Genomic DNA, 20,498 nt, shown 5'->3' on the forward strand with positions numbered 1-20,498 from the left:
ATGACCAGTCCCGTAGCACTACTTCCTCTGGTATTTAACAGGATTGAATTTAGCAAGACAGCAAAAGAGGGCGGTTTAGTTGCTTTATGCTATAAGGCTTGTTTTCCATCATCTCTGCAGGAAGACTGTAATGCATCTTGATAACATCATTCTCATGCAAATTAGTGCTGTTTTCCTGGTCTGTTTGAAGTACAGATTGACAACAGAGAAGATCACATGTGGAGTGCTGGGAGTCTCTGGGTTCTGATTCCACTTCTGTGCTAGACAAGCATGAAGTCAAAAATGTGTGTGTGAGTTTTGTATATATTACATTGTGAGGACCAAATGTCCCTACAGTGTGATAAAAACCTGTTGTTTTGATCTTATGGGGACGATTTTTTCTATCCCCACAAGGGGAAACTCAATTATATAAAAATCTATGACTGTAATCAAAAAACTAAAAAGGCCAAATGTTGTGTATTTTGTTTCGTTAATTATGGTTAAGGTTAGGGCTGGGTAGGGCTGGCTTAAGGTTGTCAATGTTGGGATTAGGGTTTTGTCCATAGAAACGAATGGATGGTCCCCACAAAGATATGAGTACAGGTCTATGTGTCTTTACAGTTGTCATGAATGCAGACAAGTGCATGTCTTGAAGTGATCAGTCTGTGTTGACATTTTTATGCATGCGGTATCAAGGATATGAAAGTGTGTTTGTGCTGTGTAGTTTTTGCCTGAATTTTTTGCATGTCTGAATATGCCCTGTTGTTAAGTTCATTGCTTTGCATGCTTGCTGTCCTGTCCGGTGTTCTGTTTGGATTGCTGTGCTATTTTGCATTATATTGTACTGTGCTGTGATATTGCATTGTGTTCTACTGTACTGGGACGAGACTCCTTATTTTACCCTCCAACAGAGGAGGGTGTTCAATTTAAAAGGACAGTTTTATTATTGCTCTGTGTTGCACAAAGCTATGTATGGCTTCACTGCCATTTTATTTATTTTTCTCTACAAGATCAATCTAGGTTCTCCCTCCTGCTTTACAGTAGGTCGACTTCACCATTTTTTATAGTTAATACACTTCAGTTTCAGTTCATAATACCAGAATTGTCACCGAGCCTGTTCCGCAGACCTAAAGTAAGCTCTAGCAATACCATTTCAAGTACGCTTGAGCGAACGTTTCTAACAGCATTGCATAATTGGTAACTGGTGCACTTGTGTATTTTTATATGACTGTGATTTTTTTTATAATCATTTGGAATTTGAAACTAAGAGCTTTGTTCTCCATATGTTATAATGTAAGTTATTTAATGGTTCAGGAGTTGATGTGCTGCAATGGGTTTGCACCCTGTCCTGGGTTATTCCCTGCCCCGTGTCCATAGCTGCTCAGATAGGCTCCAGACCCCTGACACCCTGCACAGGACACGCGGGTACGGATGATGGATGGATGGATAGATGGATGGATGGACGGACAGACGGGTGGATGGGTGGCTTTAATAAGAGCAAACACATATTTCTTATTTCTGTGGATAACTGGAAAATGACATTCATCAGCGTCAAATCATAGACGACACAGTTTTATTTTTCAGCTCCTTTGGATTTGCTCTGCCTAATGTTATTTGTTTAATGCTCAACTGCAATGGGGTATTATCGATATTCCTTTCAGTGTTTAAAATACATTAATATGTATCAAGTCATATATAACATATATTTTACATATATGATATACATATTATGTATCAAACAAATTATTATATAAGTTTGGGTATTTTACAGACAACATTAAGCCAAATCAAGCTCTGGTTTTCATTGATTCACTCCCTTCTAGAGCAATTCACATGAGCATTAAAAAAACTGTCTCAGTCTTCAGTTGCTTCAGCCAGTGCTGCTCCCTGACTGCAGTGCTGTGGAATAAACCTTATGTGCAACTTCGCTGAAAGCTGCGATCCGAGAAACCGCTCGTATGGTTCATGTGCTTCACTATACTTCAGCCATAATACATTACAATCAAATCTTTATTAATTACAGTCAGTTCGTCAAATTGTAATAACGAAGAAGTCATTGTTTCAATTAGATATATTTAATTATTTACGAAAACGGCTTTAACAATCACCCCAAATGAAACAAGAAGAAATGTTTAGCTGAAATTTTACTACAAGGCAGTAATGGAATTGAGTATTTTATCCAAGTAAGTCTGAGGCAGGTTATTTATAAGGCTCTGTGGGATCACAGCTTTGGTCCCTGCTTCACAGCGGCAGCTCCCAGAAGAACACCGTTCAATGGCACAGTCGAGTAACACAAATGCATAAACTCCAGGCACAGTGAAGCTTTGTGACAGCGCATTATTGATCTGACCTGCTTTCATGCGTCTTGGTCGCCCTGGTTCAGCACCCAATGTTTTCTGTCGTTTAGTAAGAAACTGAGGCTTTAGTTTATTAGTCTGAGTTAAGAAAATGTGTCAGTGACAGACGCTGTGAAGCAACAGCATAGATCGTTCCCAGGTCTTCCGGGAAATATGGCAACTTTAAAACCATTCCCTGGCTTCAGAACTCATATTAGTGGTTTAATATAAAGTATTCTTATATTGAATTTAGAATACCCAGTTGTATTATCTTTAGTGCTTTAATGTAGAGTAGTGGGCTTTGAATGCTGCTATAACATTGAACATTGCTGGTATTTTGCTGTTCACACGTGACCCTCCTGTTCAGCAAAGACAAGGACAAGGCTGGGATGGAGAGAGGCAAATCAGAGGAAGGATAAGTGTTTGTAAGGGTGTGTGTACGTTGTACTCTAAGTGACCACAAGAGGCGCTGTTTCACCAGTCGTCTATCCCAGTGTCTGTGGTCTCATATTTCGCCAATAATCACCTTCTCAAAAGCGCATGTGTTTAGTTAGGTTGAATGAAAATCATAAGAAAAGCTATTTGAAAATATTGAAGATAAAAAATTTGGAAGCTTAGACTGTTTTTCAAATTTTTTTTCAAAATTTTTATTTAAATTTTGGTTATATACACAACACATAATATGAATCAAACAGGGGCTATGGTTGTGTTCGTGGTTCATTCAGAGACGAAATAACGAGAAAAATGTAGCAAAATGTCACCACAAGAGAGAAATAAAATATGCTTTCATAAATCGTTTTTGAACGTCCATGTTAATTTCCATTATATTTTATTTTTATTCATTGCCAGATCGTTCTCAGCCTATTTTTATTTTTAAAATGCTGTTCTGGTTTGCTATTCATATATACTCCAGTTTAATTTTTATGAATAGTTTTTTTTTGCGTTTAAAGTTTACAGCAATATTAACAACCAAAACACAATATGAACTGCTTTAACGCGAGAACAAAATATGCCAACTGACCAGGCTAAAAACAATTCTGTGTCCAAGTGCTTTTTATATTTGTGGTAATTTCAGTATTCTATTACGTTATATGAATTTGTTTCCCCTGAATGTAACCCAATCCCCATCCTTAAATCTTTGTTGATTCTTGGTCGAAGCACATTAGTTTGGCGTCAATAGTCTTCATAGACAGAAGACACACACCGTAAGCGCCGGGACAGCTTATAAAGCTCACCTGTCTAGCACACAAACGTCATGCATTTATAAATTCAGCATCCACCACCTCATGTCGTCATTCCCATTGTTCAGTTCGATACCCTTCAAAAAAATCGTTATAGTTCCCGGTGTTATTACGGTCACTGGAATAACGTGGTAGATGGAGCAGTGGATTCAGGTGATGGATCCAAGAGGAAGATAGGTGTAGCCATATGGACGGTCAGAGTGCTTGCAGAGCCACTGCTGCTACTGGTTCCCGCGCGTCTTCATTGTCCAGCTCCTGGTTTCACCCCAGCCCAGTGACCGCTTCTCATCGAAGCAGCTTCTGCTTTGCACTTAACTTGCCAGACATTCGGTCCCAGACGCGGTGACGGAGATGTAGGACGGCTGCTTGGCAGAAAGTTGAAGTTGTAGTAGAAGTTCCTTTTTTTTCCTCTTTCGGTGGAGTACTTTAGAGCCTATCTGAGAAGTGCAACTTTTCTACTTTGGTAAGGTATTTGGCACATATTTCTTTATACTGTGGTGCATGTTAATTATATTTCAATTCTCATCCTCTGGGTTGCTTGTGTGCTTGTTTATGTATAATTTGCGGTGCAGAGTACAATAATTATTCTTAAATATTAGCTGACAGCACTCCTGGCATTTTTCTTCATTACTTAAAATCTCAATAATGACAAACTAATTTAAGCAATGTCAAGAGGGAGATTCTTAAATTGTGCTTCATACGGCATTATTGAGTTTTTTAATTGTTCAGCTTATTAGAATATTGTGCAAACATGTAATCAGGCAATTTTAAGAAAACAAAGTAATATATAAATGTTGGTTATGGCTGGTTTATGACTGAAGTATATCACAAAGTAGGCTGTTATTCACTTTTTCATTTATAGTTCAAATATATTTTATATTTTTATAATGCTGTTTATTTTCTCTTTATCATTTGAATACCATGCAAGAGAAAAAAAAATCATATATGAAAACATTAAAAGTTTTCTCATGTAGAATATATCTTGAACCGATATTTCACTGATAGATTTTCATCCATTTAATAATTAAAGTTCTTAATTTGAAGTTCAGGCAATGACATCATTAACTTTTGTGGAAGGATATTTGATACACATTATGTCTAATGTCATGCAATACCTTTGCCTTGTACACAGTTGTGCCTGGGGGTAAATATTTTCGTGGCTTGTTTACACATCAAATGTCTGGTTGGTAATTCATGAACCCTCAGAAAAACATTAAATTTATTAGCGTGATAAACCAAAAAAGTATTAATTCATACTGTGTCATAATAATCAAAGCTTTCAAACTTTTGACTCACATTGTCTTACATATTTATTGTTTTCAAAATAAACACCTGTTACTTTAAAGGAAAAGTTTGTACCAAGTTTATGGAGTAAATGTAAAGGGGGTTTGAGAGTATTTTGTAGTCTCAGTGTGTGACTGAGTTTGTAACTTTGGGTGGTGTCTCCCTCTCCCTCTCCTTCTCTCTCTCTCTCTCTCTCTCTCTCTCTCTCTCTGTGTCTCATGGGGATGCGGTGGGCGACTGGGAGTCATGGAGATTAGGGGACCCTGTGACATTATACGGCTTTGTAGTAATGGTGTCAGATAATTAGTGGGTTAGGTGATTCTTTGATCAGGTGGTTAGAGGGCATTTTGTTACATGGTCAGGCAATTGGAGCAGCAAATTAAATGACCAAGTGATTATGAAGACAGACAGTTACTGGACAGTCACTAACTTATTTTGTTTATCAGGCCACGTTAGGATGGAGGCGGTTGTCTAGGGAAGCAAGAAATTGGGGGCGAGATTAGAATGGATTGGCGTCGTCCTGATAGTTGGAACAAGGGAACCGATTGCCAGTTGATAGCTGGGACAGCATTTCCCTGCGACAAAGTCTGGCAGACAGTGTCATTTTCTTTGCTGTAATTCTCCTCCTCAGAGCCGGGAAAGGAGTCTTCTCAGCCATGAAGCTCGGCAAGTCACGTGCATCTAAGGAGAAGAAAGGAGGTAAAAGTGTAGGGGTTCGCAACCTGGGAGGTCCCAGGGCGAGAGACGAGTGGGATGGCAGCCATTCTCACTATTACTATTATTATTATTATTATTATTATTATTATTATTAATAAGGTATTATTGTGGTTATTTAGCGCTCTTTAGGTCAGGGTGTTAAAGGAATCTCAGTCTAGTGCTGTGCTCCAGCCACACTAAGCAGAACATTCCTGGTCATTTACAGATGATCTGGCCTTCCTGGAAACCGAGGACTTGAACCGAAAGTCCTCGCGGAAGGACCCTGACAGCATTTCTGTGGCTTCAGTTACTGCTGTCACCACCAATGTCTCCAACAAGAGGTCTGCCAGCCTCATCCAGCACCTGCCTGAGGGCCCCAACCTCCCCACAGGCCTCACATCTACATGCTTCTGACATTATACTGACAATATAATCAATGGAGCTCGGCGTGTTCGACCCAGCAAATTACATTTTAACTTTCAAACGTGCATGGAAAGCATTTTAACCAATAAGACACTTATTATTCATTGATTGTTTTGTACAAGCTTTTATCTCCAAATTTCCCTGAGTAAAATCGCAATCATTCACTCATTAGATAATCTTACATGCCTGCAGGATAATCTTACAGTAAATACCAGTGGTGCTCAGTGTATGACATTTTAGGGATCAGTGATTTGATCCCTTTTGACAGATATATGCAGTGTAATTGTCTTTCACGGTGGGTAAGTAGCAGTGACGCATGTCATTGCTCTGGTTAATTTTATTCACACCATTGATTGATGTAATTGCACCTTAAGTGCCATTTTCACTGCAAGAACAGCTGTCTAGTTTCCAGTGATTAACTGCTTACTGAAAGCAGATGTTTATAATCAGGTGTTATAAATTGGTACTGAGCAAATCATCATTCACGGTACACATATATACATATATTTTTTCTAATGATATTGTCTTGTAGATCAAAGCCAGATATTAAGATGGAACCTACCATCGGGAGGCCAGTGGATTATCAGGTACTTGGAAGCTTTAGATGGTCACTGGGTGGCTGTATGCAGATTGTCACCTCCAATGAACCATGTGATCCTTTACGAAGATGGTCACCTCAGCCAGCCTTCCTGCTTCTTTTTCTCCACATCTGAGCTTGGTGATCCATGGCTCGTGCTGCTTGGAGACTCACTGCAGTGAAGGATGCTAAATTATGCATCGGCACACAGAAAGGGAGGGTCTTTCCTGAGATCAAGCAGGCAGTGACCTAAATATAACATGTGGCACACAGTCTCTGTCCAGCTGTCATGACCCCTGAGCACGACCAAGTCAACTCCAGGACCGGATCAAATGAGTCAAGTCATCCTTAACCAGGGACTAGCTAGGAATTCTGGAGCCCCTGACAAAATATAACCTAGAATTCCCTTGGTAGATATATCCCCGATTTGGTCCTGATGTTACAGTATAAAGTGCTGGGCCCGCTGATTACTGCAGGGATATATCACACCCTCCAAAGCCTCTTAACTCCGAGACTAATATTTTCCCTGTTATGTATTTCACATTGCTGCCTTTTACATTATGAATTTATGATATATATAGATGTAGATCACTTGTCATATGTAATTCACTCTGATTCTTATTATTTTCAATTTTGCAATGTAATTGTCTTAAGCTGTTCTGTGAAATTAAGACAATACAAAAGAGCGTTATAATGTCTTCCTAGATTAGCGTGACGGTGATAGAGGCCCGACAGCTGGCCGGAGCAAACATGGACCCAGTGGTTTGCGTGGAAATTGGGGATGAGAAGAAATACACTTCAGCGAAGGAATCGACAAACAGCCCCTATTACAACGAGGTGACTCCCTCACGCTGGGCCAAGTGCCCAGACAACGGCTGCGCTGCTCCACCAACAATTACAAAACCGCCTGTACCCAAACCCAGTCTACTCTGCAGTCTGTAACAATAAGCGACTGGAATTGGATGCCAAACCTGAGAGCAACTGGGAGAGGAGTTTATCAAGAGACTCATTTGGAAAGTCCTCAGCTCTCTGTTGAACCCTGAATGAATAAAGAATTCTCAGGCTTTTCCACATTCATCAACATTTTAAGCAAAATTACACATTATATATTCTTTGGTCGACTAACAAATGCAAGGACTTTTGTAATATGACAAGCAATGTTCATAAACTTTGTTAACTGGAGACATAAACCAGTTGGAAAAAGGAGCATAAATAAATCCACCAGACAGCTCAGCTCTCTAATACAGCTGTTCAATGATCTTGGTTTAAAGATGAATGTGATTTTAACTTTGCTTATAAAAGAAGTAAATTTAGTTCACAAGGGAACCACTTTTACAATAAGACTTCCCCTGTAAAGGGTTCATGAATGGTGTATAATCAGATTATTAATTAGGTTCGAACACTTTGTAGATCATTAATGGACGATCATAAATAAGTTATAACATTTTTTATTCATAAACATTTTTATTACCATTTGCCTTTTGCCACTTACTTTTTTCAAGTGCCAAAAGGGAGCCTTATTGAAGTGATACCAAACAATATTTGAAAACATCAGCACCAAAAGAATTCATTATTATATGTTTGATTAATTGATGCACTTGTTTTCTTGCACAGTATCTTGTGTTTGACTTCCACATGTCTCCAGACTTCATGTTTGACAAGATTTTAAAGATATCTGTAAGTACTGTTCCTCACATGCGCTGCGTTGTCTTTCCTTCCTGATTGCCTGGTTAACCCTTCCAGTGTTTATGGTCATTTCCGCTTCTCCCCAGGTCATCCACTCTAAAAACCTCCTGCGGAGTGGAACTCTAGTAGGCTCGTACAAGATGGATGTTGGCACGGTCTATTCTCAGCCTGGTAAGCTGACCCACACCCACTTATCGTCGTGATAGCTTTCGCAAATGCGATCTGTACATCACCTGCCGGTTTGCGGTCCTTCGCAGAGCACATGTTCTACCATAAATGGGCGATGCTCACTGACCCTGACGACATGGGCGGTGGATGCAAGGGCTACGTCAAATGTGACATCGCAGTGGTCGGAAAGGGAGACAACATCAAAACACCACACAAAAGCACCGAGAAAGAAGATGACGACATAGAGGGGTAAACGCAATTCAAATTTACATGCTGTGAGGATCCAATAGACTACGCCTTACTCGAATGTTGTTCCACTACTTACGTATTTTATGTATTCTATATTTTTATGTTTCCTGAGGAGCTATTACCTGTAAACCAGCTTAGCAAAACACATACTCAAAATAAGTGTTGTATGGAACAGTTCACAGCCATTTTGACAACGTCTAACCAGTCTTCTCTGGCCCTTGATTATCAGGAACCTTTTGATCCCAGAAGGTGTTCCTGCAGAGCGACCATGGGCCCGGTTCTATGTGAAGGTCTTAAAAGCCGACGGACTCCCGAAAATGAACACCAGCCTCATGGCTAATGTGAAGAAGGCCTTCATCGGCGAGAACAAAGATTTGGTGGATCCTTATGTCCAAGTTCTCTTTGCAGGACAGAAAGTAAGTCTTCTGACCTGAGATATGTTGAGGGTGATAATTCAGCAAATGAAATCTCTTTGGTTATTTCTAATGATTTTAGTGCTTTTAGTTATTAAAATGCCGTTATCCACACAGGGAAAGACGTCTGTCCAGAAGAGCTCTTACGAGCCCGCCTGGAACGAGCAGATCATCTTCACAGAGATGTTTCCCCCACTTTGTAAGCGGATGAAGATCCAAATACGGGATGCGGATAAAGTAAATGATGTTGCTATAGGAACACATTTCATTGACCTGTCGAAGATTTCTAATGAAGGAGACAAAGGTGAATCCCTCACTCTTTAATGCCTTTTGCTGCTAGTTCTGCTTAGGCTCCTGATTCTGCATTTTAAATTTCACTGCATGTTTTCTTAAAACTACTCCTTTACCAACAGACCATCATAAACAAGTAATTCCATTGTAAAATCCACAGTAAGGATAATAAATGCCACATCAAAATCTATTCCTTTAGGCCAGTGTTTCCCAATCTGGTCCTTGAGGACCCACAGCAGTTCATGTTTTTGCTCCCTACAAGCTCCCTACCAGACAGTCCACATTTTTGCAATAGGGAGCTGTGAGGGAGCAAAAACATGAACTGACTGTGGATCCTCAAGTACCAGATTGGGAAACACTACTTTAGGCACATGTGAGCGGGTCCTTAGGCTGTTTTTTCCTATCGACTAGGGTTTCTTCCCACACTGGGGCCTACCTGGGTATACATGTATGGCTCAACGAGGAACCACGGCCTCATGGATGAGCATCAGGACCTTAACGAGGGGCTTGGGGAAGGGATTTCCTTCCGAGCTAGGCTGCTCCTTAGCATCGCTGTGGAGATCATGGACACCAGTGTTGAGTCCAGCACCTCCACCGACGTGCAGGTGGAACCACTGCAAAGCATCTCAGAGGTGAGTCTTCCATCATCAGCCTCAAAGGCTCCTGTTCCACACATACTTGAATAAATTAGGCGAAGTTGAAATGTGATTGGAGGAGGTTTTTATAGCCTAAAAACAGGAGAGAGAATATCTAGAGGAGGTCTAACCCAGCAATCACAGCCTGTGGGGTGATCACCATACCCGTGCAATGTACATATCTAGTTCAATAAATGAAGCTCATTTATTTATAAATGTTTCGTTCCGGCGTCTGCTTGCTGGCATATTAACATCAAACTTTTTCTCCCCTACAAAATGTAAAGTGATGTCTGTGGCCTATTTCTTCAGATGTATATGCATATAATGGTATTATGCTGCCAAGCAACATAATGTAACAATATAACTGAGAGCTATCTAGAGATATAGGTTGTATAATTTGTCATGATTACAGTCAGCGCACGATCAGAAATGCGGTTTCCCGTTGAAGGAAGTTTTGTGCTCATACTGCAATCTTGTTTTCTGTTCCTTCATAGGAATCTGCAGGGAAAATAGAAGATTTCTTCCTCTTTGGGTCCTTCCTAGAGGCCACGATGATTGATAGGAAAATCGGAGACAAACCCATTAACTTTGAAGTCACAATAGGTGAGTCACTTTCAAAATTATATGGTGGCTATAACTCTATTATACTTCAGTATTAATATCTGCAGTGATTTAGCTTTGGTTCTGCTGATCACTGTCATTTACTTTGACGTAGCTTTACACAAAACTTTTTCCGCTGCTCTTCAAAAATTCCCAGGAAACTATGGAAACCTAATTGACGGCGCAAGCAAGCCAAAAATGAAGAAGACGAGGAGGAATGAAGGCGATGAGGAGTCTGAGCTTATGCATCACGATGAGGGAGAGGAAGAGGGAGATGATGAAGATCTGATCCCAGTGTCCTCCACGCCGCTAATGAAGCCGATGATCACTGAGAGGTTTGGTCGACCCTGATTATTTAAATTACAATTTAAATTATACCAACAACCGTTAAAAGTCACCAGTCAAACTCAGTGGTCAACAAAAACCAAAACCGTATGATTCCATACATTGCAAACTAAGTCACAAAAGATCGACGTCGTCCAGTCGATTGAATTCTCATTTACATCCTGGAACTTCCTAACTTACAGATCCTATCCTAGCTGTTTGGTAACCATGGTAACTAGGGTTAGGACCTGGTTTACAGTTCTTAAGTAATTGTTTCTATCCTAGGACAGGAAAATTGCATTACACAAGCATCTTAACTCCCCAAAATCTTACGCAAACTCTCCTGACTTTAGGATAACTACACAACCCTGCTCATGACATAGCAATAAAAATTATATATATCCTGGCCTCGTTTTATACATTTTCGTTCCCATGTTTTAGTTAAATTATGGCCACGTTTTATATATATAAATGTTTATGAATATATATATATATATATATATATATATATATATATATATATATATATATATATATATATATATATATATATATATATACAAAAGAGCAGCCAGATGGATTAAATAAGTGTGGGGGGCAGTGAAAGTTAGGGCAGCTTAACTGTTACCTTAAAGTTAGGAGATTTAGGATCTAATTCGACCCCAGGATGGAGCAGCAATGTAACCATGCTATGTTTTGTTTTCAGCCTGGCCACTGAGTTTGATGGGCAACTTTGAGAGATAATTTTAATAGCTGTTGGTATAATTTAAATTGTAAATAACTGTTATAATTTAAACCATTTACATGATTATTTAAATAATCGTTTATATTGCATATTAATTTATTGATCCGCCGAGGCTTCGTGTGTGTAGAGTTTCCATTTTCTCCCCATGTCGTCGTGGGGTTTCTCCCATGTACTCTAGTTTCCCCCCTTCAGTCCAAAAACATGTCAGTTGGAGTTGCTAAATTGCCCATAGGGATGCATGTGTGAGTGACTTGGGTGTGAGTGTCCATGCGATGGGTTGGTGCACCATCCAGGGTTGTTCCCTGCCTTGCGCCCATAACCTCTGGGATAGGCGCTGGCCTCCCTGCGACCGTGAGTAGGATAAGAGGTTTCAGAAAATGGATGGATGGACGTATGTTCTAGAGCTACCTTAAAACAAGACACTGTGGCTTTGCAATGAATAATTCGCTCTCTGCACAATCCCATTTTAACATCCGCAAAATTTCTTGACTTCAGGAATTATTACCATTTGCCGTATTTTGATCGGAAGCCCTGCATCTTCATCAAGAGCTGGTGGCCAGATCACAGAAGACGCCTTTATAACTCCAACATCATGGACAAGATTGCAGATAAATTGGTTAGTACACAGAACCGTGCCGGGCGTTCTGAGCCATCGTGCCCCCCGAATGCCACCCACCAATAAGCCTGCTTTAATTTTATTTTACCTTCATTTTATTTTTTAAAAAAGGAATTCATCTTTAGACGAATAAGCCTGGTCTCTCACAGGAGGGTGGCTCTGGATTGTATGCTTACACAATGCCCCCTCCAGTCCCCCGATCGACAACTCTTTCCATTCCCCCTCCTCACCCCCCCCCCCCCGACCTGGCTTTCCCCCCCCCCCCCATCAGATTTGCTCTGCCACTGGCAGTCCTGTTGTATTAGTCACATTGGTGGGGCAGTTAACTCAACATGGACAGTTGGATAATGAAGCTTCTGACATGCTGCTGTGCATTCAAAGACTGCAGGTAAATGGCTGTCATTCATGATTGCTTTTGGGGCGTAACAGGAAGAGGGACTGAACGATGTCCAGGAGATCATAAAAACCGAGAAGGCCTACCCAGAGAGGAGGCTGAGGGGCGTCTTGGAGGAGCTAGCCACAGACTGCAAGTAAGAAGAATTTAGCATATGTGTTACATACACTTCCTCTGCTCGACTTCTTGAAATGTCAGCTGCCAACGTTTCAAACTGCAAATTTTTAAAACCACGATTATTCAGAACAAGCATGGGCAAAATGCCAAACCTTTACATGCGGTTTGGTTATAACCTTTCCTTTCATTTCAGTCGCTTTTTAACGCTGGCAAATAAGGATGAGAACCAGTCAGGAAGGACCAAGCTGGACCGAGAGAGGCTGAAATCCTGCTTGAGAGAATTGGTATGATTTAATCTAGCTGTTCAGTAGCAATTTTTAAGCAGCTGTTTTACATCCGCTCCACAAGCAACTGGTAAAACTTAACTAAAAGAAAATGTCTTTTCTTTCTAAGAACAGAGATTTTTTTTTGTCTTTTCAGAGTAAAAGGAAGGTAAGGTTCAGTGAAGTGGGAGTAGATGAAAGCAGGACAGAAGAAAACATACAAAATATACAAAACACTTCTAGTCTTTTTACCAGTTTGAGTTGCACTATCAGCTAAGACAGAGCTCCTTGTCTAATGTGCTTCTAGACTGTGAGGGGAGCTTCATAGTTTGTCCTTGAAAATGAAAAGGTATTTACTTGTTCCCTGCATTGTGAGCATCTTTGACACAAAGCTTTTTCCCAACATGGAGACTTCAAAGCTGCGGTTTTTGTGCAGCTCTACAATGATGTGCACAGCAGCCCCTCCTCTCCATGGAGCTCCACAGTGCCTGACCTTGGCGCAGTCTCTGTGATTTGCCAGATTACTGATTTCTGGTCTTTCCGTATTTCGCCTGAAGGAAAACATCGCCCAGCAGGCAAAACTAATCCGCTCTCAAGTGAAGAAAAACACAGTGAAGGATAAACTGAAGCAGGTGCAGAACTTCCTGCAGAAGCTGCGGTTCCTGGCAGATGAGGTAATGCGGCAAATGCGGCATATGAAACTGAGAAGGTTCACTGTATTTTGGTGAAATGAGCATAGGATCGATATTTTGTTTTCTAACGAAACTTTTTTTTGTTGCGCTGCATTTGTCAGAGAAGCATTTGAGATGTAGATGTGTACCAGTGTTGTAACTCTAGGGGGTGTCACTGCCTTTGTGTTTAGCCTCAGAACAGCATTCCTGACATTTTCATCTGGATGATTAGTAACAACAAGCGCATTGCTTACGCTCGCATCCCGGCCAAGGACATCCTCTACTCCATCGTAGATGAAGAATCCGGGAAGGACTGCGGAAAAGTGAAAACCGTCTTCCTTCGGGTACTGCTCTCCAGCCATGTCATTACGTTTCTCGCGTTCTTTGCGAAAGTTTTTATTTTTTGCGGATGTTGCCGTTTGTCAAATTATGTAAATATGTACATTTGTGCAAAATCGTGTAAAAATTCTTCGTATTTTATTTATTTATTTATTGAATGAATTATTACGTAAACGCTAATTCCAGCTACCCGGTAAGAAAGGCTTTGGACCAGGCGGCTGGACGGTGCAGGCCAAGCTGGAGATGTACCTGTGGCTGAGTCTCAGCAAGCAACGAAAGGAATTCTTGAGCGGCCTCCCCAATGGCTTTGAGGAGTTCCGAGATGTCCCACCCGCCAACAGCGGCCCCCCCACCACCCTCATCTACAACAGTAAGTCCTTATATGTGAAGGGTGACGGTAAACTCCCATGATGCACTGCGTACTCGGCCAGATTGCCGTGGGTCATCATCGTTAATGTTGTTGTCGTTCTTCTAATTATAACCAATTAAACTAATAAGCTGGCAGTGCGCACAAAGTGAGCCAGGAGGGGGTGGCGGCTGATTTGCCCTCTTTGTGCCGCAGTGAAGCAGGTGTTCCAGCTGAGGGCGCACATGTACCAAGCGCGGAGCCTCTTTGCAGCAGACAGCAGTGGCCTCTCCGACCCCTTCGCCAGGGTTTTCTTCTCCACCTACAGCCAAGTTACCGAGGTGGGCAGAGATGGGTGCTAAACAATGTCACTGTGTCCCAACTTACTGAGTCTGGGGGTAAATTATCCATTCCAGCTGAATCTTAATGCCCATTTTACCCATCTCACAAGAAGTATTTTATGTTAGTGGACAAAGTATCTAATTGCCTAATCGAATATGGAAGGCAGACTGCTGACTAGTGGTACCCTGCTCTGTCTCTCTCCAAGATTTTGAGTGAAACTCTGTGCCCTACGTGGGACCAGCTCTTGGTATTTGATCACGTGGAGCTGTATGGGGAAGCCGCGGAGCTAAGGGATGACCCACCCATCCTAGTTATTGAGTTCTATGATGAGGACAATGTGGTAAGAATGTTCATAGGTGCAAGATTGAATTAATCTATGATAAAAGAGATTAATAGTGATGTGGTAATTAAAATATATTTTAATGTTTAATACTGTTGTATATGATATTTTACTTTCCAGTAATTGTGTTTCATCATAAGGTTTATCTAATCTAATCTAATCTAATCTAATATAATCTAATCTAATCTAATATAATCTAATCTAATCTAATCTAATTATAGCATTTTGAAATTAATATTATTTTGTTAAACCAAATCTGTTCAAAGAAATATTAATGTTAATAGTCACTGAACTCTATACTTGGATCGTAAGATAAAGTGCAATTTTTATAGTGATTTGGCTACTTGACAGAGAGTTTTAGGATGTTGCTAGCATGTAAGCATGTCACACACTTGATGAACACGGACTGTGAATTTTTTCTAAGTTTGCTGACAATTGTGCATTTATTCCTATGCAAATTCCACCAAACTCTGGATTTAATTGGGCTAAGTAGAGTGTGCACTGTTCCAATATGATTATTCTTCAGCACATTGTGGATGCAGCTGCACGACATGCAAGAGGCAGACATTGTCCATGTTCCCTTTCCATTATATTACAATGTACATTTCTTCAGGCAGTACACAGTGGTACATTTTGGGACAACTGACTACAAGCACTTTAAGACCCTTCAATTAACACACAGTGCAGCTCAATAAAAGCTACTATTTACAGTACAGGCAAGGCAAGAGGTTAAACTGCCCAAAATGTCACTCTTGCATTTCATCAGCTTCCCTGGTTTGCTGACAGCTTTCTAATGGTTTGCTGAGTGTTGTGACAGATTAAGTATAAATCACATGATTTTCACAATATAATTTAATTCCATTTGATTATAATCATCAACACAATTTTTTATTCTTCATGACCTTCGTAGGTCTGATTTTAGTCTTTCCTTTTCCTACTGTATCTAAACTTATTTAAACTTTTCTAATTATCACATAATTAAATATTTTAATCTAACCAGTTAATCTTAAATTATTTTTTAAATCTGCTGCAGTGTTGGACTGAAATTGTTGAAAACTGTGTTTTTGCAGAGGAATTTTCTTAATTCTGACATTATGACCTGTGGTGTGTTCTCCATCTTGAAGTGTTTTTACTCGTTTTGGGGCATCAGAGAATCTCATTTCTGGGAGACTGAAACATTCCAAAATATCCAGGCTGTCCCTTCAGCTAGAATCAGCGATACAGAGGTTGACAGCACTTTCCGTGTGTGAATCCAGGGCAGAGCTGAGTTTATAGGTCGCGCCTTCGCCAAGCCTCTCACTAAGATGTCGGACGAGCACTACGGCCCCCCGCTTTTCCCACCTCAGCTGGAATATTACCAGATCTACCGAGGAAACACTCCTGCAGGGGATCTGCTGGCCGCCTTTGAGCTGCTGCAGGTGGGTTGATGCTGGGCCTATGAGCAGAGAACCGGCATCTTCAATCCACACAGAACCAGTGCATTCATATTATATATCACAGTCATATTGTATACCACAGTCATATTATATACCACAGTCATATTGTATACCACAGTCATATTGTATACCACAGTTATGTTATATACCACAGTCATATACCACAGTCATATTATTTACCAGTTATGTTATATACCACAGTCATATTATATACCACAATCATGTTATATACCACAGTCATATTGTATACCACAGTCATATCATATAACACAGTCATATTATGTACCACATTCATATTACAACTACTGCCTTAAGCAACAGGATAGGATGCAGTTATTGGCTCATCTCTCTTCATGATTCTTCAGTAATTTCAGTGCAAATAAACCTGCTTTTAGATTGGCCCGGGAGGGAAAGCTGATCTGCCCCCAATCGACAGTCCAACAGACACTGACCACGGCCCCATCCTCCCTGTCCCAGTGGGGATAAGACCAGTCCTGAGCAGATATAGAATCGAGGTAAAAGCTTTATATCTGCTATCTGGAGTCGCATTCTATGGTCCATGTGGCCCAAACTATTTCATGTGTGGAAATTCTCCTTCAGGTTCTTTTTTGGGGCTTGAGGGATCTGAAGCGTGTCAACCTGTCCAATGTGGACAAGCCCCGTGTGGACATTGAATGTTCTGGTAAAGGGATACAGTCAACAGTCATTGCAAATTATAAGAAAAATCCTAATTTCAGCACCCTGGTCAAGTGGTTTGAAGTTGTGAGTATCCTTTTAATTAACTGCCAGGTTTATTATTTGTAATATTCATATTCAAGTTGATGTTTATATTATTATTATTTACCCATGAAAATCTCTTCCAGTGCCATTCTGTCCATAGAATCATACTTCATAAGTCACAGTCCTACAGGACACAGACTGATTCAGAAATTCATACTTTTGTTAACTTGGGCTTCTGACAGAGGTAACGTCTTTCCTTGAAACTCTTCTGTGGTTCCTTTGAAGGACCTGCCTGAAAACGAGCTTCTTCATCCTCCGCTCAACATCCGTGTGGTTGACTGCAGGGCTTTCGGTCGCTACACCTTGGTGGGCTGTCATGCCGTCGCCACCCTTCGCAGGTTCCACTATACCGGCAATGGCAAGCTGGCCAGCAACTGGGACACCGGCGGTAGGTTTCCTTTGAAAACCTTTCATTTTAACACAATATCTGTTCTTCAGTCTCTCAAGCTTCATGGTTGTGTTCTTCCTCGTCTGCCTCTTGGGTTCTGGTTTGATCTGCATTGTCTTTCAGTAAAACTGAGCAACAGCTAGTTATCTGTGCGTCTTCTCTTGCTCCACTTCTTCTTCCACAGCGGAGATAATTATCAACATGGAACCAGAGCCGCTAATCAAGAAGATGGATACAGTGGTCAAGCTGGAGGCAGTAAGTCTCGTGTTTAACAATGCAGGGTCACACTGCTTTCAGAGAGGCCATTGATTTAAGGTGCTCCTCCATCTGTCAGTCCATCTCCTAACCAATTATCCTGGGTCAGGGTTGCAGCATATTTCACATTCACTCAACTAGAAACCCGCTTAGATGTTACATTCAGTAAAGGAACAACAGGAATGTCCTTGAACACACATATTTCATGCTTTTCGTATATAGTGATGTTCATTTTTTCTTATTTTTTTAATGTCCTCCAGTCATCCGATGCTGTTGTTAAAGTTGACATGGTGAGTCCAAGAAATCCTGATCAGACATATAACATACAAACCATTTCTGATTATAAACATTATGTAGCGATTAATGTCATTATTAGCTGTTTGCTTTTGCAACTGATTGCTTTTTTTTTCCTTCACAGAATGATGATGGCAAGAAGAAAAAGAAGAAGAAAAAGAAGGGAGAAGAGCCGGAGGAGGAGGCCGAGGCGGACGAGAGCACGCTGGATTGGTGGTCCAAGTACTTTGCCTCCATAGAAACCTTAAAAGAAGTGAGGGGCCTTTCTGTATATAAATAAACAGTAAGATCATAGTGATGTGGTGCACAGTTCGTGCTTTATCTCTGATGATATTAACGATATAAATGGCCTATGACACCGAAAAACAATGTCATCAATAGTATATTGTTTTGTATATTATTTTTTTATTTATTTCTAATGATTGAATAGATATCATAGAACAAAAAAACGTAAAATAAAGGTTGCTGTATAAAATAAAGCTTCCGGGAGAACATTTTACACTTCTTTACACAGCGTGTAGTTAGAGTGTGGAATAGTCTTCCTGTTAGTGTAGCGGAAGATAAACCCCTGGGTTCCTTTAAATCAGAGCTAGATAAGATTTTAACAACTCTGAGCTATTAGTTAAGTTCTCCCCAAACAAGCTTGATGGGCCGAATGGCCTCCTCTCATTTGTAAATTTCTTATGTTCTTATGACAGCTATCATAGAGCTTGGATATTGAATAGAGCAGTCAGTGAGGAGGGATGGACGATGTTATGGATATTTCTCCCGGCCAGAGTGTTCAGCGACCACCTCGTAGAGTTGCAGTAATGATATAATGCATTTTTAAATATATGAGCTGGTGGAATTGGGTTTTGTTCTAGCGGCTCAAAGCAGAAGAAGCCGCTCTAGCAGAGGCAGAGGAAAAGGAAGATATGGAGATCGCAGCCGAGACTGCAGGTAAGCTAATGGGTAGCCCTGGCTTAATGCTGAAGACTTAGGGTCTTCACAGAGCGCCTCTTCACTTTTCAGTGCTTCATTATGAGTGATTGTTACACCTCTGTGAAATCAGACCTGGATTGTGGGATGCTTTATAAAAAGCGAAATTTCTAAATTCCTGGAACAATGGTAGTGTTGCCAGGTGATTGACTGCTGATTGATTGTTCAACATGGAAAACGGAGAAACTTTTAATAAATTTTAGTTTGTGAGTTAAGAACTGCATTTGCAAAATGTTTAGGGGTGACATTCATGTCATTAAAAATACTGCTAAGGTGAATGCAGTGCAAATAGAGTTTTATGCAGTTACGAATGTTAGAGAACTTTCACGCTAAATTTATCTTTGTAAATCTGCGTATTATACATCCGCTATTAATTCATTTGTTTTCTACTATACTGTTAATCAACTTTTATCCTACCCTTACATTTATCCTACACCACTCCCCTACTCCTCCTCAATGCGTACTCCATTCCTACTCAATTTTACTCTATTGCTACTCTACTCTCCCACACTTCAAAACTGCCCCTACTCCCTTCTACCTTGCTGTCCCTGTATATGTAGAAATTAAACCTGATGTGAAAGCCTCAAAGGGTAAGGATAAGAACAAGGAGAAGACCAAGAGCTCCAAAGACAAAAAGAAGAACCAGGCTGCAGAGCAAGCAGAGGTGGAGCCCCAGCCAAAACTCGATGAGCTTCTGGTGAGCCTCCCCCTAGCAAGAATAATAAGCAGCACTGGAGTGAGAGCTATTCAACATATTGCAAATGGGACAAAAACCAATTAAATCAAGTTTTTTTACATAGTACATTTTCAAACACAAAGGTTATTCAAAGTGCTTCACGCAAAATGAAATAAGAAATATAACGCATACAGTTAAATGGACATAAAATATGAAAATGAAAAATTAAGACAATAATCTATATAAACTATACAAATCGACAGACAAAATGCATCACTAAGAGAATACAAGGAACACAGAGTGGTATCAGGCTAGAGGTTTTCCTGTAACTGATGGGTCTGTTCCTTCTTTGTACCCAGGTATACAACAAAGAACTTGAAAATGATTTTAACAACTTTGAAGACTGGTTGCACACTTTCAACCTTTATCGGGGAAAGGCTGGAGATGACGATGACGTAAACCTGACAGATGAGGAGAGGATTGTTGGCAGATTCAAAGTATGAGGATTTATCTGCTTGCATTATTATTTATTATTTGTAACCGCTTTCTTTCAATTTTATTGGTCTCCGTTGTTATTTCACGGATGACCTTTTGATAGATGCAATGAACCAGACCT

At 40.4% G+C, this 20,498-nt stretch overlaps 1 protein-coding gene across 1 annotated transcript in view; it reads left to right on the plus strand.

The window, feature by feature from the left end:
• Positions 1-20,498, plus strand: part of otofa (otoferlin a) — a 46,149-nt gene that overhangs the window by 16,393 nt on the left and 9,258 nt on the right. Inside the window, exons 6-35 of the mRNA XM_048985685.1 lie at positions 5,472-5,539; positions 5,763-5,877; positions 6,492-6,546; positions 7,242-7,373; positions 8,151-8,213; positions 8,309-8,393; positions 8,480-8,639; positions 8,869-9,055; positions 9,170-9,356; positions 9,755-9,975; positions 10,473-10,581; positions 10,736-10,913; positions 12,143-12,263; positions 12,693-12,793; positions 12,968-13,058; positions 13,595-13,711; positions 13,900-14,052; positions 14,234-14,417; positions 14,610-14,734; positions 14,941-15,075; positions 16,332-16,493; positions 16,907-17,026; positions 17,112-17,273; positions 17,517-17,679; positions 17,864-17,934; positions 18,195-18,224; positions 18,353-18,481; positions 19,092-19,167; positions 19,767-19,903; positions 20,242-20,379. Of these exons, the coding sequence (XP_048841642.1) occupies positions 5,472-5,539; positions 5,763-5,877; positions 6,492-6,546; positions 7,242-7,373; positions 8,151-8,213; positions 8,309-8,393; positions 8,480-8,639; positions 8,869-9,055; positions 9,170-9,356; positions 9,755-9,975; positions 10,473-10,581; positions 10,736-10,913; positions 12,143-12,263; positions 12,693-12,793; positions 12,968-13,058; positions 13,595-13,711; positions 13,900-14,052; positions 14,234-14,417; positions 14,610-14,734; positions 14,941-15,075; positions 16,332-16,493; positions 16,907-17,026; positions 17,112-17,273; positions 17,517-17,679; positions 17,864-17,934; positions 18,195-18,224; positions 18,353-18,481; positions 19,092-19,167; positions 19,767-19,903; positions 20,242-20,379 (3,775 nt within the window). The remainder of the gene's footprint in view (positions 1-5,471; positions 5,540-5,762; positions 5,878-6,491; positions 6,547-7,241; positions 7,374-8,150; positions 8,214-8,308; positions 8,394-8,479; positions 8,640-8,868; positions 9,056-9,169; positions 9,357-9,754; positions 9,976-10,472; positions 10,582-10,735; positions 10,914-12,142; positions 12,264-12,692; positions 12,794-12,967; positions 13,059-13,594; positions 13,712-13,899; positions 14,053-14,233; positions 14,418-14,609; positions 14,735-14,940; positions 15,076-16,331; positions 16,494-16,906; positions 17,027-17,111; positions 17,274-17,516; positions 17,680-17,863; positions 17,935-18,194; positions 18,225-18,352; positions 18,482-19,091; positions 19,168-19,766; positions 19,904-20,241; positions 20,380-20,498) is intronic.

This window comes from Brienomyrus brachyistius, chromosome 19, assembly GCF_023856365.1.
Source record: "Brienomyrus brachyistius isolate T26 chromosome 19, BBRACH_0.4, whole genome shotgun sequence".
NCBI classification, from domain to species: domain Eukaryota; kingdom Metazoa; phylum Chordata; class Actinopteri; order Osteoglossiformes; family Mormyridae; genus Brienomyrus; species Brienomyrus brachyistius.